This window comes from Ciconia boyciana, chromosome 1, assembly GCF_034638445.1.
Source record: "Ciconia boyciana chromosome 1, ASM3463844v1, whole genome shotgun sequence".
Lineage (NCBI taxonomy): Eukaryota > Metazoa > Chordata > Aves > Ciconiiformes > Ciconiidae > Ciconia > Ciconia boyciana.
In genome coordinates this window covers 191,251,154-191,264,718 of record NC_132934.1, presented here as the reverse complement: position 1 = coordinate 191,264,718, position 13,565 = coordinate 191,251,154, and the positions used below count along the sequence as shown (strand labels likewise).

The 13,565-nt window shown below is 36.8% G+C and overlaps 1 protein-coding gene across 1 annotated transcript in view; it reads left to right on the top strand.

Moving 5' to 3' along the window:
- COG6 (component of oligomeric golgi complex 6) overlaps window positions 1-13,565 on the top strand; it is a 59,129-nt gene that overhangs the window by 35,482 nt on the left and 10,082 nt on the right. Inside the window, exons 13-16 of the mRNA XM_072850308.1 lie at window positions 280-397; window positions 10,270-10,401; window positions 10,939-11,106; window positions 13,099-13,206. Coding sequence (XP_072706409.1) covers window positions 280-397; window positions 10,270-10,401; window positions 10,939-11,106; window positions 13,099-13,206 — 526 coding nt within the window. The remainder of the gene's footprint in view (window positions 1-279; window positions 398-10,269; window positions 10,402-10,938; window positions 11,107-13,098; window positions 13,207-13,565) is intronic.

Genomic DNA, 13,565 nt, shown 5'->3' with positions numbered 1-13,565 from the left:
AATTCTAATAACAAGTTTGTGCAAAGCTTTAGATAGCCTGTAGTTAATATCTGCTTAATGACATAGTTGATAATGCTTGTTCTCACAGTCATCTTCTAAGTGAATCTCTCAGCTTATATGGAGAATTGCAATTATTTTTGTTTAATAATTGTTCCCTGCAATTATTTGTTGTAAATTTTCAACGTTGAAAAAATTGTATTTGAAATGCTGTGTGAAATATCTGACCCTGTCATGTTCCCCACCTTCAGATTATTTAATTAATCTTAATTTTGTTTTCAGTGGTATTGTAGGAAACAGTGCAGCCACACTGTTGACAACAATTGAAGAAATGCACTTGTTGAGCAAGAAGATATTCTTTAATAGCCTGAGTCTTCATGCAAGTAAACTGATGGACAAGGTTAGTTTCAAAATCATACAGCTTTCATGTTACAAAACACACACTTTCATTTCCCTTTTGTATAGTAAGATTATTAAATGCATAGCTGTTTTATACTTCAGCTTTTCCTAAAATTGAAGTTTTGTAGTTTCTATATTCTAGCTATGGAACTACATTAAAAACTTCCTGTCTATGTTTTAATTCTTCTAATAGTTTTATTTTTGTGAAAATATGGCTAAAATACTGTTGTTAGCGGCATTTGTTTACAGATCAACAGAGCAGTTTACATATTTTTAAAATCTATGACAAGCAGAAAAATCAGGAAATTTCCCCAAGTGCAATATAGCAAGGTCAGCTGATTGAGCTAGGTAGTTTGTATTAATGCGTCATTGGATCAATAGTTAATTACTTAGGTGCATAATTCCTTTATTGAAGTTATGAAGTATATTCCAAGATGATAAGCTAAGTAAAAACAAAACTTGGGCTTTTTTGTCTTTTATAAAAATAGTTTTACCACATGAAAATTGCTGATGCTACAAGCAGAATATGCATTTGTTATACCAAACAACTGTACCTAAGCCAGAATCACTTTCCTGGTGTCTTTTCCTCTCCTGGTGATGGCTTTGAATTGTGTTTCAGTGAACTTCCCACTGTTCAGTACCTAATACAGTTATTGTTAAATTCTCCCTGCTGTATTCATATCATGTTGCTGTTGGTGGATCCACCCGTTAAATCTTACCTTTCTAAAATCTAAGTAAAGTCAAAGAAAATTGTTAGGCTGCACATCCCTCTCCATTTCCTAGGGATCTGATGTTCATCCAGCATCCCTGACTGAGATGTGAGGAGTTGACTTGGCCCTAAAATCAAGAAGAGATGCCTTTCTTTATTCCTAGTTATTGCACAACTCTAGAGTTCAAAAAAGCCCTCACATTACTGTTTTTTCCAGTTAGGAAAAAGAAAAAGTTTGAAAGTAGAAAACAAACAGCAAAGTTTTGTAAGTGTATTTCTAAATTATTTGCACTTAACCTACAAGAAAAATGCAAAAAATACATAGATTTAAAGAAACTATTCTTTGTGCAAAGCCTTGTAGTTCACTGACCATTCAGCGGGATTTTTTGAGTTTAGTCAGTGTTGTTCTATGGTCTCAAAGTAGTTTTCTTATTCTGCACAGTTTGCATCTGGTCCCAATTTCCTGTCTTTCTGCCAGGGCTGAGGAATGACTTTCTCAAAGGAACAGTTGTTCCTCCTCATCTTCTTTTCTTGTATCCCAGTGACTCCTTTCAGTGGTTTCATTCATTCATCAGGTGACTCCTTAGTTGCTACCACCCACAGTCCATACTACTAAAGTCGACTTAGCACATTGTTGTCATGGAATATTTCCATTTGAACGCAGTGTCATCAGAATAGTAGTTCCTCTGCTACTAATGCTTCTTCAAGGGTAGTTAAAGCTTGAGTTAGTAAAATGTACAATGGACAAGGACAGTATCAATTTACCAAAAAAAAAAAGCGTCCAGTTTGCTATGGACATATGCTAGCTGTATGTGAATTCCTCAGAACGTTTTACTTCCTAATACATAAGCTAAAAGAAAATATCTATGTACCTGTTCCTTTTATAAAGAGAAATCAGTGATGGACCTTAGCAAAAATATACGGCTGCTCTTTACTTCCAAAGAATGTGCAAACAAAGTAGTGCTTAAGGAAATAAATTTTCTTGGCTTGAAACTGGAAGACAGCTCTATATTCATCTCTGTTGTATTTAGCTCTGTTTTACTTATCCTCCTTGGTCTTACATCTGTACTCAAACAGGATCCAGCGTAATTTTTCTACTCACGTAACTCAAAATCTTTGTGCTTTTGTTTTGGGTGATATGCTTTTTTCAGTTTGGAGATTAGTAGACTTCAGAAGGAGAAGGAGTGGTAAAGGGATTGTGATCCCCCATTTCGTAGTGTGTGTTCTTTGTATCGCCACTATGGGAAGGTTGTGTAATCCTCTTTGCCCTCTTAGTTTCCCTTCTCTCAGCCTCCAGCCTGGATGTAACTGGCTCTAGATGCTGCCATTGTTTTATAACGGAGTGTAATTTAGTTTTACTGATGTTAAATGAAGGCGGTGGTTGCACTGCCACCTTCAATGGGACTTTATTATGAATAATGAATGGCATACTGAGCATACCATGTAATGTAAAAAGATCATAGTATTGCTCTTTCTTATAGACACATTTTATAAATTAAGTCTGAAACAGTGAAAATTTTACATTGCATATATGCCCTATGAAGATCTTTCCTCAGGATATAAGCTTAAAGAGGTCAAAAGCTTAAAGAGACTGAGAAGAGGATTAGATATATGGGTAACAAAGGCATCCACAATTATTTATTAATCTCTGGGCTTCAGGAGTTAACAACGAGGTAACTCTATGGGTGAGAAGGAGTCTTACTGTACTGATATGTAGTTCGTGTAACTGACAGTTTTAGACAGTCCTTTGAAGCACCTTATATTATTTTTCTTTGAGTGGACTACTGAATTGATAGAATGATGTCTTACCTCCTCATGACTGAAATTAGATTTACTTCACAAAAAATACAAAAATTAATAGGCTGAATTACACTCAGAGAAACATTAGTTTCCACGAGATAAAGACCTTATTGTATCATAAATTTAATTCTCCTGTTACTTAGTTTATTGTGTGTTTATATACATATAACCAGCTTTTATGCCTTTTCATATGTCTTCATTAATTTAGTAGTGAATGTCACAATGTTTTTACATTTTGAGGAATCTCAAAGTTGCTTTTTATCATCCTTTTTATTAATGTGTGTTCAGACCAAAATTGTGTATATGTATTAGCAGGATTCTCTTCATATCCCAACCTTTTTACCAGCTTTTTGCTAACTATATATGCACTGCAACTGCTTCCAGAATTTTTTTTTTCTTTTCACAGAAAATTAAAGCACGGGAAAACAGGCCCTTTGTGCTTCCATATGCGATTGCAAAGGCTTCGTTGCTGCTCCTGTTACGCACAAAGAGAATACTCGCTTGTAAAATTAGTAAATTACTTTTCACTTGGACAGTCTGGAAATCATGGTTCCTTATTTCTGCTTATATTTTACATCTTAAGGCATTGATAAGCCTGTTTCAAAGAATATCAGCTGTCCATTACTTTGATTAAAATACAACTTCTAAGGCAATTTAAATAACTTTGGAAATAGATTAAAATACAAACAGGGTGTTCTTAAATAAAAATATTTTTATATCTGTAAACTTAAGTGCCTCTCTTGATTAGATCATTAGAAAGTGGTGAATATAGCCTGTGTGAGTTACACCATTCTAATGATAGCATTTCCTCAGTATCATCAGTTGTTGCTGATAATCTGAAAATTGTAAGCAAGAAATTCTGAATGCAAATCAGTTCTACAAATTTTATTTAATTTAAAGAGAATTTAAGTCTTTTCTTAATTGCTGTTTGTAGCTACAGAATTCCAGAAGACTTAGTCATAATTACCAGTGAATTTGTAACTTGACAGGAGTCTCTTTAACCCTGTGCAAATTCTCTTGCTGTAGTGGGGGGGAACTGTCTAGAAACACTGGTGTGTTATTGTGTCTTTCTGTGGTATGCTTTTTTAATATCTACAATCTATCTAGTAGTTGATAGACCAGAATAATATTTAAGCAAATCTTGGTCTTAAGTATAGCTAGTTGGGAACTTTTTTTAGACAAAGCAGGTTTCATTAGATATGCTAACTCCTCAAAATCCCTTCCTTTGGATGTGTAGGAATGACAGGATGGTAATTTGACTCTGATGTCCTCATCACCACAGACAATTTAATTCCCTAGATATTGATTATGCTGAGTTGAGCATTGCCTTCAGACTGCCTGGGATTTAATTTCTGAAGCACAATGGGAAACTGAGACTTCAGGCTGTTCTTTCTAGGACAAGAAAATAGCTTCCTCTTCACATCTGTTTTTGAGAAGAGTCCCATATTACATAAGGACAGTCACAAGCACAGAGCTGTATGGAAACTTAGAGGCAGTCTTAGATCAGGATTCTCCCTCTTGGTTGTCAAGCCACCCGTGTGAATGATACAGGAAATCCGTGGTTACTTCAGAGTACTTACTGGCTTGCTCAGAAGCACTTTCCTATGAACATTTTTTTCATTACATCAGAAAATCTCAAGCGTCCTGGTTGTAATCTGAAAATAAGGTGGGCAGCAGTTCTCGCAACTTCAGGCCCTTCAGTCTGAGAAACCCTTTTTATGGTATTCTCATTCAGACTTCTCAGGTAGCTCTTTACGATCTGAAGTCTTTATAACAGAAATATTCAGCATACTGCCTGAAAGTAAGTCAATTGTTATCAAAGAAAGGCAATACACAAGGGAGTCTCTGGCTGCGATACTGCTTGAAACCTGTCATGAAGCTTAGTAACAGAGTCATTGCAAAGCCACTTTGTTTTCAGGGTTTAAAATGTCATTCACAGCTCTGAGATTCTCAGGTCATTGTAGAGCTCAGTGCTGACATCATATAGAAGTTGTGCATCACCACCCTTCTCCTCTTGTCACTGGAGGTTCAGTGCATCAGCTTTTACTGCAAACACTGTCTCTCCTTTGCATTGTTGGCTTTTACCCTTCAGAGGCAGTGTTGGGCAGTCTTGCCAGTGCTTTCTAGCTCTGGTAACAATTGGTTTGTTCTGGTTGTTGGTTCAACCAGAATGTTTTTTGGCCAATGTTAGTGTCCCTGTGCTGAAAAATTGTGTTTGTATTTGTTTCTTTTTAGCTTGCTTGGACCCAGCCATGGGTCTACCTGCCATGCCAGTAAAGCAGATCAGAATTATAGGTTCAATCCTTATGTATCCTTTTATATGTTTCCTTTGACCCTGTGCTAATAAATCAGATATTTATGGATTTGGAATTCTGCTTGTGTTACTCACTGTCTGGATCTAACTAAGAACAGCCTGGTACAGATTACCATTTTACAGATGATGATACATTCAGGAGAAAATACTAAATGAAAATAATTATCAGAACAACAGAAACTGTTCCAATGAAATTGGAAGTAAGGTTCAAAGCGCCTAATGCACTGGAGTGGATGGACTGCTCTTTCAGTTCTCTAAGTGAGAGAATTGTCATTTAAAATAATGAGTCCACTGGTGAGGCATTTTAACAAGCCTGTTAGACTAACCTATGCCAGTATGTTTTATTGGACCAGCTAATACATTAGGAGAGTGGGAATTTTCTGTCCTTACTCTGGCTTCAGTAGTACTCCAGAACAATTATTAAAGGAAAGAATAATTGCAAACATTGAATTAAATGGAATGAGAGTTATCATAAGGGTACTAAAGAGAGATTATGCCAAACTAACCTGTCATCTGCTGTCTGAGCTGTTAGAAGACTATTAGTAGAGTACCCCAAATCAAGTTTTGGGATTGTTATTCCTTAGTGCTGTTCTTTTTAGAGTAGATGTATGGAAATTAAATGCTGTGATCACATTATCTGTTAAGTTTGTCAGTGGGAGAGGTATTAAAACATTGCATGGGAATAACTGTAAGCTTCTCCCTCATAATTTGATTCCTGTCAGAATTAAACCTTGTAGGTTTCTGGGAAACCAGATACGGGGCAGATTAAATGAGGCTGTTTGATGTTGTCATCTGAATGCTGTTGTGGTTTTGAATGGATCCATGTGAACAAAGCAAAGCTAGCAGGATTTTTTCTGTTGTCTTTTATTCCAAGACCAACTTGATAGCTGAAAAGAAAAGCATGCCATTAGGCATTCTACTTTGGTGATCTCTGTAGGATTCTAATAGGGCTCAAAAGAGCTTAGGACAGCTTCTCTGAAGCTTCTCTGGTAGACGTGCACTCAAGTTTCTTAGACTGCTGCTATTTAACTGTGGTGAATATTGTCTCAATTTGTAGAATGAACTTCTGTAGTTGATGCTAATCAGTTGTAACTGACAGGATGAAACATCCAGATACCTTTTTACAAGGTTCCACGTCTGTAGTGCTTTGTCTCCAGCCCCTGCCAGTGAGGTTTTTAAAAGACTGTATTAAAAGCTGATTAGGCCCAAAAGAGGCCACCAACCTTTTGTCTGTCACTCTAAACAGTGCTTTCTCTGAGGAGCTCTGTGTTTAAAATTACCTTCTTGTTTTATTTAATACTAGTATCACAGAATTGCAGAATGGATGAGTTCAGCAGGAACCTCTAGAGATCATCTGGTCCAACCATCTTGCTCAAAGAGTGTCAGCTAAAGCAGGTTGCCCAGACTGGTTCCAGTTGAGTTTTTAATGTCTCCAAGGTTGTAGACTCCACAACCTCACTGTGCAACTGTCTCCAGTGTTTGACCAACCTCACAGTAAAAAAATTGTTTTCCTGTGTTTCAATGTGTGCCCATTGCCTCTTGACTTGTCACTGGACACCACTGAGAAGAGTCTGTCTCCCTCTTCTTTATCCCTCCCATAAGGTATTTATACACATTGGTAATATCCCCCTTGAGCCTTCTTTTCTTCAGGCTGAACACAGCCTCTCCTTGTGTAGGAGATACTCCAGTCCCTTCATGAACCTTGTAGCCCTTTGCTCGACTCTCTCCAGTATGTCCATGTCTTTCTGTACTGTTAACTTTCTAATGTTCAAGTAGGATAGTATATAAATAGTTTTGATTGCTTGCCTATACAGTATTTTCAGTATTTGCAGGTGCACATATGAGCTTCTAAGAAAGCTGCTCTCAATATCTGCTCCAGTCCTTTGTAGAATCAACTGTATTTAATAGGAACAAAAATTGCACATTTGTTTTTCCATTTAACCTTCTTTGTAAATGAGGAAGGGAAACAGTTAACATACATGGACTCTTTTCTTGATTGTTGATACTGCCTTTTCTTTTTCCTGTATTTTCCTTTGCTGTTTGTTAAATCCCTCAAGACATCCTTTGAGCTACTTGCTCTCATAGACAGAGAAGCCTGCTCTGGATTGTCTATTTGGAAGATTACTGGCTTAGTAACTATTCCCCACTGATTGATATGCAGAACTTTAAATGAAGATGCAACCTTTTATACTAAACCTTATGTACAACTTTTAGTGTCCATTGTAATTTTAGGAGAATTCATTTCAGTTTTGTATATTGGATTTTAAAAATTAGGAATTTCATCTTGTTTTCTTTGAAAGGCAGAACAGCTGGTTGGCCTTGTTTGTGCATGACTGAACTGCTGGTTAGAACTGATTAGACACTTAATACTGTGTTAGAGTATGTTTTAATGCTCTTCAACTAGCTGCTACAGAACTTTTCTGATAATTATTTAGGTAGCTCCTGTGGCTACCTGTAGCTCTTTGGCTTGCATCTGAAGCAGGTACTTCAAAAGTAGAATTCAGCATGCATTTCAAATCTATGTTTCTGGAAATAGGATCAATTATAATTAACTTTTAATGCACGTAAAACATTCAGGGCATCAATTTTTTTTATTAGAATAGTGATTTACTGCTCACGAAGACAGTAGGTTCCTCTATAAATTAGATATATCTGTTTTTAAATTTTTCTTTTTAATTCCGAAAAAAACCCCAATCTATATTCATGTGCAAAAAGTTCGAATTTTCAAAATGAATATAGCACTGCTTTAATTTTCCTTCCACTTACTGATAATTCTGCCTCTATTGCAGTAGTCAGGAATTTCAAGCTAACCCCAATAGAATCTAACGATCTAAACCTTTTTTCCTTGCCGTATTTTCTTCTTCCGTAATGTTGTTCCTTGCTCCCATCTAGAAGACAGTGGACTTTAAAAGAACATATTAAATGAAAGATGAAGCTAATTTAGAAGCTTCTGACCATCAGCTACTTCAGGAGACAAAAATTCTGTGCAAAGAAGCCTGAAATTATCATTGCCATGATCTATGTGTGTGTTGGAAGTGAAAACTCCATCAAACTCTAGTCTCAAATTAATGCCAAAATATCCCTGAACACGGTCCAGTTCAGGTCTAAGAACAGTGTGTTCAGGGCACAATCAATACCCCTAATAATAACAAGAGTAAACAAGAAGAAAGTCACTCAGTGCTGTACATTTCAGTAAACTTCACTACTAATCAGCACTGAATAAGTGCCTCTTTCTGAATTACTGTAGCTTCATTGCTCAAATATTTGTTTTATGCTTTCAAGACTGCTTAAGCTGAACAAAAACTGTTCTCTGAACCTATTAGATTTAGTTTTCCATTAATTCCTCGAATTCAGTATACTGTCTCTTGGAAAGTCAGAATAGAGGAGCACTTTGTATTCAGAAGGATGCAAAAAAGTTTTTGGTTTATCTGTCTTGATAACACTGGGGGGACATGTACGGTATCTCAAATGTTTCGAAACACACAAAGTGTGAAAGCTAGGCCTGGCTCCAGAGAGAGAGTTGTTTCTTCTTTCTCTGGTGGCGTGTTCATTAGATACAGATTCATTTCCAGAAGACCGTAATGCTCCACTTTGAAAATGCCTGTTATGCTCTCCTTCTTGGTCTCTTTGGCCATCAGCCTCTGCCCCTCTGATTTTTTTTTTTTTCTTCCTTGAAGACTCAGACATCCATGTTGTTATGCTGTTAATCAGTAGTTCTCATTTGGGAAGGTATGGAATGTGTTGCCTGTGGCTTGGAAGTCCATCCAAAGCTGCCTTCTCTTCTTGTTGAGCTGGAGTCTTAAGTTCATTGCAGAAGCGCACACTGCTTTGCTCTGCTGTGCCCAGACACCTTGAGTGAGACGCACAGGCCAGTCCCAGTCCCAGCCAAACTTAGTTCTCCCTGTGTCCTTCTGGAAAGAGATTATGCCTTGAAGCATTATCTTATTCTGTATTGCTGGGCGTCTCCTTACTCCCATGTGATCCAGCCAGATCTGTGTTTGCCCTTGGATAGGCAGGACACAGGAAGGTGGGAAGAGGATTGTTGGCAGAAGGAAACGAGGCCAGCAGCCTGGGTTGTATTAGGGGTCTGGAGGCAGCAGGAAGCCAGTTTGAGGCAGCATTGAAGACAAGAAGGTGCAACTACGTCTGGAGTGGAGCCTGAGGAATGTGAGTTGGGAAAAAGAGATTTGCTAGGTTTTATTTTATATAAACATTTTATGAAGCGTTTAATGGGTATTTGCCTGTTACAAAGAAGGGCTAAAGTATGTGAGCCTGTGTTAAAAATAGGATAGGATTTCAGTTCATTTCAGGTGCTCCAGCTTTTCATAATTTGACTCGGAAAGTGTAGTTTTTTCTCTAAGATTTACAAACTTTTCTTCTTTCTGTTTTTTAAACATCTGTGATTCCTACTTCTCATCTTTGAGGTAGGCCTGCATTCCAGTTCTTGAGGTATTGTTGCAGTTTATGTAGGTGTACTTGAGTTACCTGGTGCACAGTTCATTTGTGTACTGGTAATTTAAGGTACAAACTTGGTAGGGATTCAGACTGTTGCATTTGTGACTGCAGCTCTCACACTCAGCATGATAGGGACTGCGCAGCCTTGTCAAGAAGATGACTTCATTCAGCTGCTGCAATGTGGCCCTAATATCCCAGAGCTCTGCCTGCACTAGATTCTGGGGTGTCCTGCTCAAAGTGAACTCAGTGGTGCCAACAATGTGGCTATTCTTTGGCACCTAATCTAGCAAATGTATTTTTTTACTACCAAAAATGGCAGAGTTTGGTTTTCTCTAGATTCTAAAATAGGCATAGTCTATATGAAAGGAGAAATTCAGTTTTGCTTGTTTGTCACTGAATGGGATGGTTGTGCTGAAAGTTGCAGGCAATTACTGTGAAACATGCATTTGTCCAGTGTCAAATTAAAGGTCTTCTCTGCATGGCTACATGTAATTTTATTATTAGCTGGTTGCATTTGTGCTAACAGATTGGATGGTGTTTGCTGTAAATGAAATAAAAAAACCCAAAACCACAAACAGATGATCTTGTTCTTCAGGTTGAACTCCCACCTCCTGATCTTGGCCCAAGCTCTGCACTAAATCAGACACTTAACTTGCTACGGGAGGTTCTGGCATCTCATGACTCATCTGTTGTTCCACTGGATGCCCGTCAAGCTGACTTTGTGCAGGTATAAGAATGTTTGACTGCTCTGAAGAGGAGGGGAAAAAAAAGGATATGTTAAGTTAGTCTCGGTACACAAGAGGTGGGTGAAATATTAATCTTTTTGTCTGGTCCCATTTTGGAGCTTTCTACCAAACCTGAGTTTGTAATGCGAATAAGAGGGTGACTAACAAAGTGGATAATTACAGTACAGTATGGAGTGCTACTCTTAACGCAGTATCTAAATTCTGTTATCCAATTACTACTCCATTAAGTAAATACACCCTCAAGATTGCACAATTACCAATTATCTAATCTGGATTACTCTTCCTCCTGCTAGGTTGGAATCTGTTCTTCTCAGGTTTTTATGCTTTTCCCATCACTATGGTAGCTGATCACCTGCTGACAAATCCAGCAGAAAACTGCTTTCACAGTTGGAAACTCTCATTTCTCTTTATTCTGCTTTGGGGAATAAATATGTGATAGAGACAGAATGAGCTTAGAAGCCTCGTGTGACATGATTTCCTCCCTTCCCTCCCTCTTTTCTGTGTGTTTGCTATTTTAGGTTCTGTCTTGTGTGCTAGATCCGTTGTTACAGATGTGTACGATGTCTGCTAGTAATCTGGGCACAGCTGATATGGCAACCTTCATGGTAAATTCGCTTTATATGATGAAGACTACTTTGGCTCTCTTTGAATTCACTGACAAACGTCTAGAAATGTTACAGTTTCAGGTAAGCTTTAACAGCCCCCAAAGAAAATGAACTTATTACTGATCTTTTGCAGAGTATAAGTTGTGATGTTAACGTATTTATCTTTGATAATGTTGGCTTTGGGTCAATTCTAAATCAGGGAAATGGGATAAGAGGGCCTCTTATCAGAGACCATAAGCAAATAGCAGGTATCAGAGCTTATGGTACGCAGCATCTTTCATTTTAAGCAGACAAAAAAATGATTAGAAGATTTGTTTTGGTTTAGTTTGGTTGCAGATAAACCCATATCAGTGAACATTTTCATTATCCTAATCATTCTAATATTTATCTGCAAACTGTGTGAGAAGAAGCAAATGGAAGTTGAAAGCTCAGTCAAATGGCTGACTATGTTCCATCATATAGTTAATACTAGATCATCATCTAGTTTGTACTAGAATATAGTATAGCTGAAGTTACTACTACAGTCTTTCTTTCTGCCTTTCTTTTCTCATTTGTTTGGTTTCACCTAACGTGCCAGGATAGTAGTTCATACGTGGTACCATTTTGAAATGGAAATGTAGTTTATATACCGTTGACTTGGGAAAACTTAGGCACTGCCCATTTATATTTTTGCTACATGAACATCTCTGCAATATATCTCAGGAGAGCTCTTGGACCTGGGGGGCTTGGAAGGAGGTCACAACTTCTTATTTGAAGGCATCAGTAAAGATTGGCTGTGAGCCATTTTTTGCTTTCTACTCCTAATTAGAATTTCTAGCACCTTTTAGCTCTGAGACAAACAAACAGACAACCCCACCAAACCGTCTGGGGCATTTCTAATTTCCATTATCAGAGTTTCTTTTTCACAGTAAATGTTGCAACTGATTTATTCTTCAAATAAGCAGTAGAACTGAAGGATATGCATTTAATACCATTTACCTTCTTCAGACGTATTGCAAATACAGGAACAGACTGAAAAAATAACTTTAAGATTATACATAAGTAGGTTATTAAAGTGGAGTTAGAATGGCATATTTAATAAGAGAAACATTCTTCATAGAAAAAAGAACTCTCTAAGACAGTTAAAATCTCCAAATTGAAATATTAAGATTTCCCTCCTGATTTAAAAAGAAAAGTGTGTTTTTCTAAACAATTTTAGGAAGTGAAAAGGTGAACTCTTAAAATATCAGACATGGAAGTCTTACATTTTACTAGAGTTTGATATATTATAAATTTTTGCTTTTCTTAGGATTGGAAGAAAAATAAATGAAATGTGGGGTAGTTATCTGTAAAAATGAAGTACTAATGTATATATACCCAAATATCTTTCCAAGACTACTCAAACTAAAAAAATTATTGCTGCTGCTGTGACTGGATTTATTGATTAGGTTTCTCTGCAAAGTGAAGATTATACTAAGAATGTAAAATACGTTTATGACTTTTTTTCATATGAAGATAATTAAAGCAAAACTGATTGCTGTAATTTCATTGTCTATTGTTCTTTCAGTTAACTTTTTTCAAATACATGTTTATCAGTATTGAATTTAAAATCATGACCGATTGTGATTTAGTTTCAGTTTTATTTTCGTTGTGAAAGACTCTCTTTTTTATTATAAAACCACCATGCTATTGTCAATATTTTCAGTAAGAGTTGGATGATTTTTATCACATATTTTCAAAGAACTATAACAAAATAAAATGAAATAGCAATTTTTAAGATTAGAGCTTTAGTATTCTTAACTTCTGGTGCTGTTGAATTTACAAATACGAAAAAAATAGGTTCTTCTGTTAGTCAGACATGAAAGAATATATTTATATTTTTATTATTGGCTCCTTGTAATATGGAAGATGTAAACGGAAAATGTAAAATAATTATGCTGTATGCATTTGTGGTTTTTCCTTGTTTGTTGATCACTCTCCTTCTTATTTTTGTATTTTCTTCCTATTCATATTTCTAGACCATTTAACCACAGAGCTTGTTCTATTTAATATTCTCATGCACATTTTATATATACCTTATGCTTAAAATTTCAGATTGAAGCTCACTTAGATACACTCATAAATGAACAAGCTTCCTATGTGTTAACAAGAGCTGGTCTGAGTTACATATATAACTCTGTGCAGCAACACAAGCCGGAACAGGTAAGCTTATGTAATGTACACGTTCAGGAGGTACTGCATACTTGCCAACTGGAAGAATTTTGTCACTAATATTTTTGCAAATTAAGCTTCCTCTAGGAGCCAAAGCTCAGTAACATCTGTTGATTTTTCACATGGGACCAGGACTATTAGCCAAAGGCACCTTGCAACTACAGATTTCCCCTACACTGTATGTTCAGCAAGCCTAGTGGGTTTGGTATGCAACAGTCCTTCTGTGCAGCTTATCTGTGTACCATCAACAGGCTCCGTACACCACAGACATCCTGTACGTTCTCAGAATAACTGTATAGGTAGTTTAATATGCCTCAAAGTGTCAAGAGTCAAGATGGCTTTAAAACACA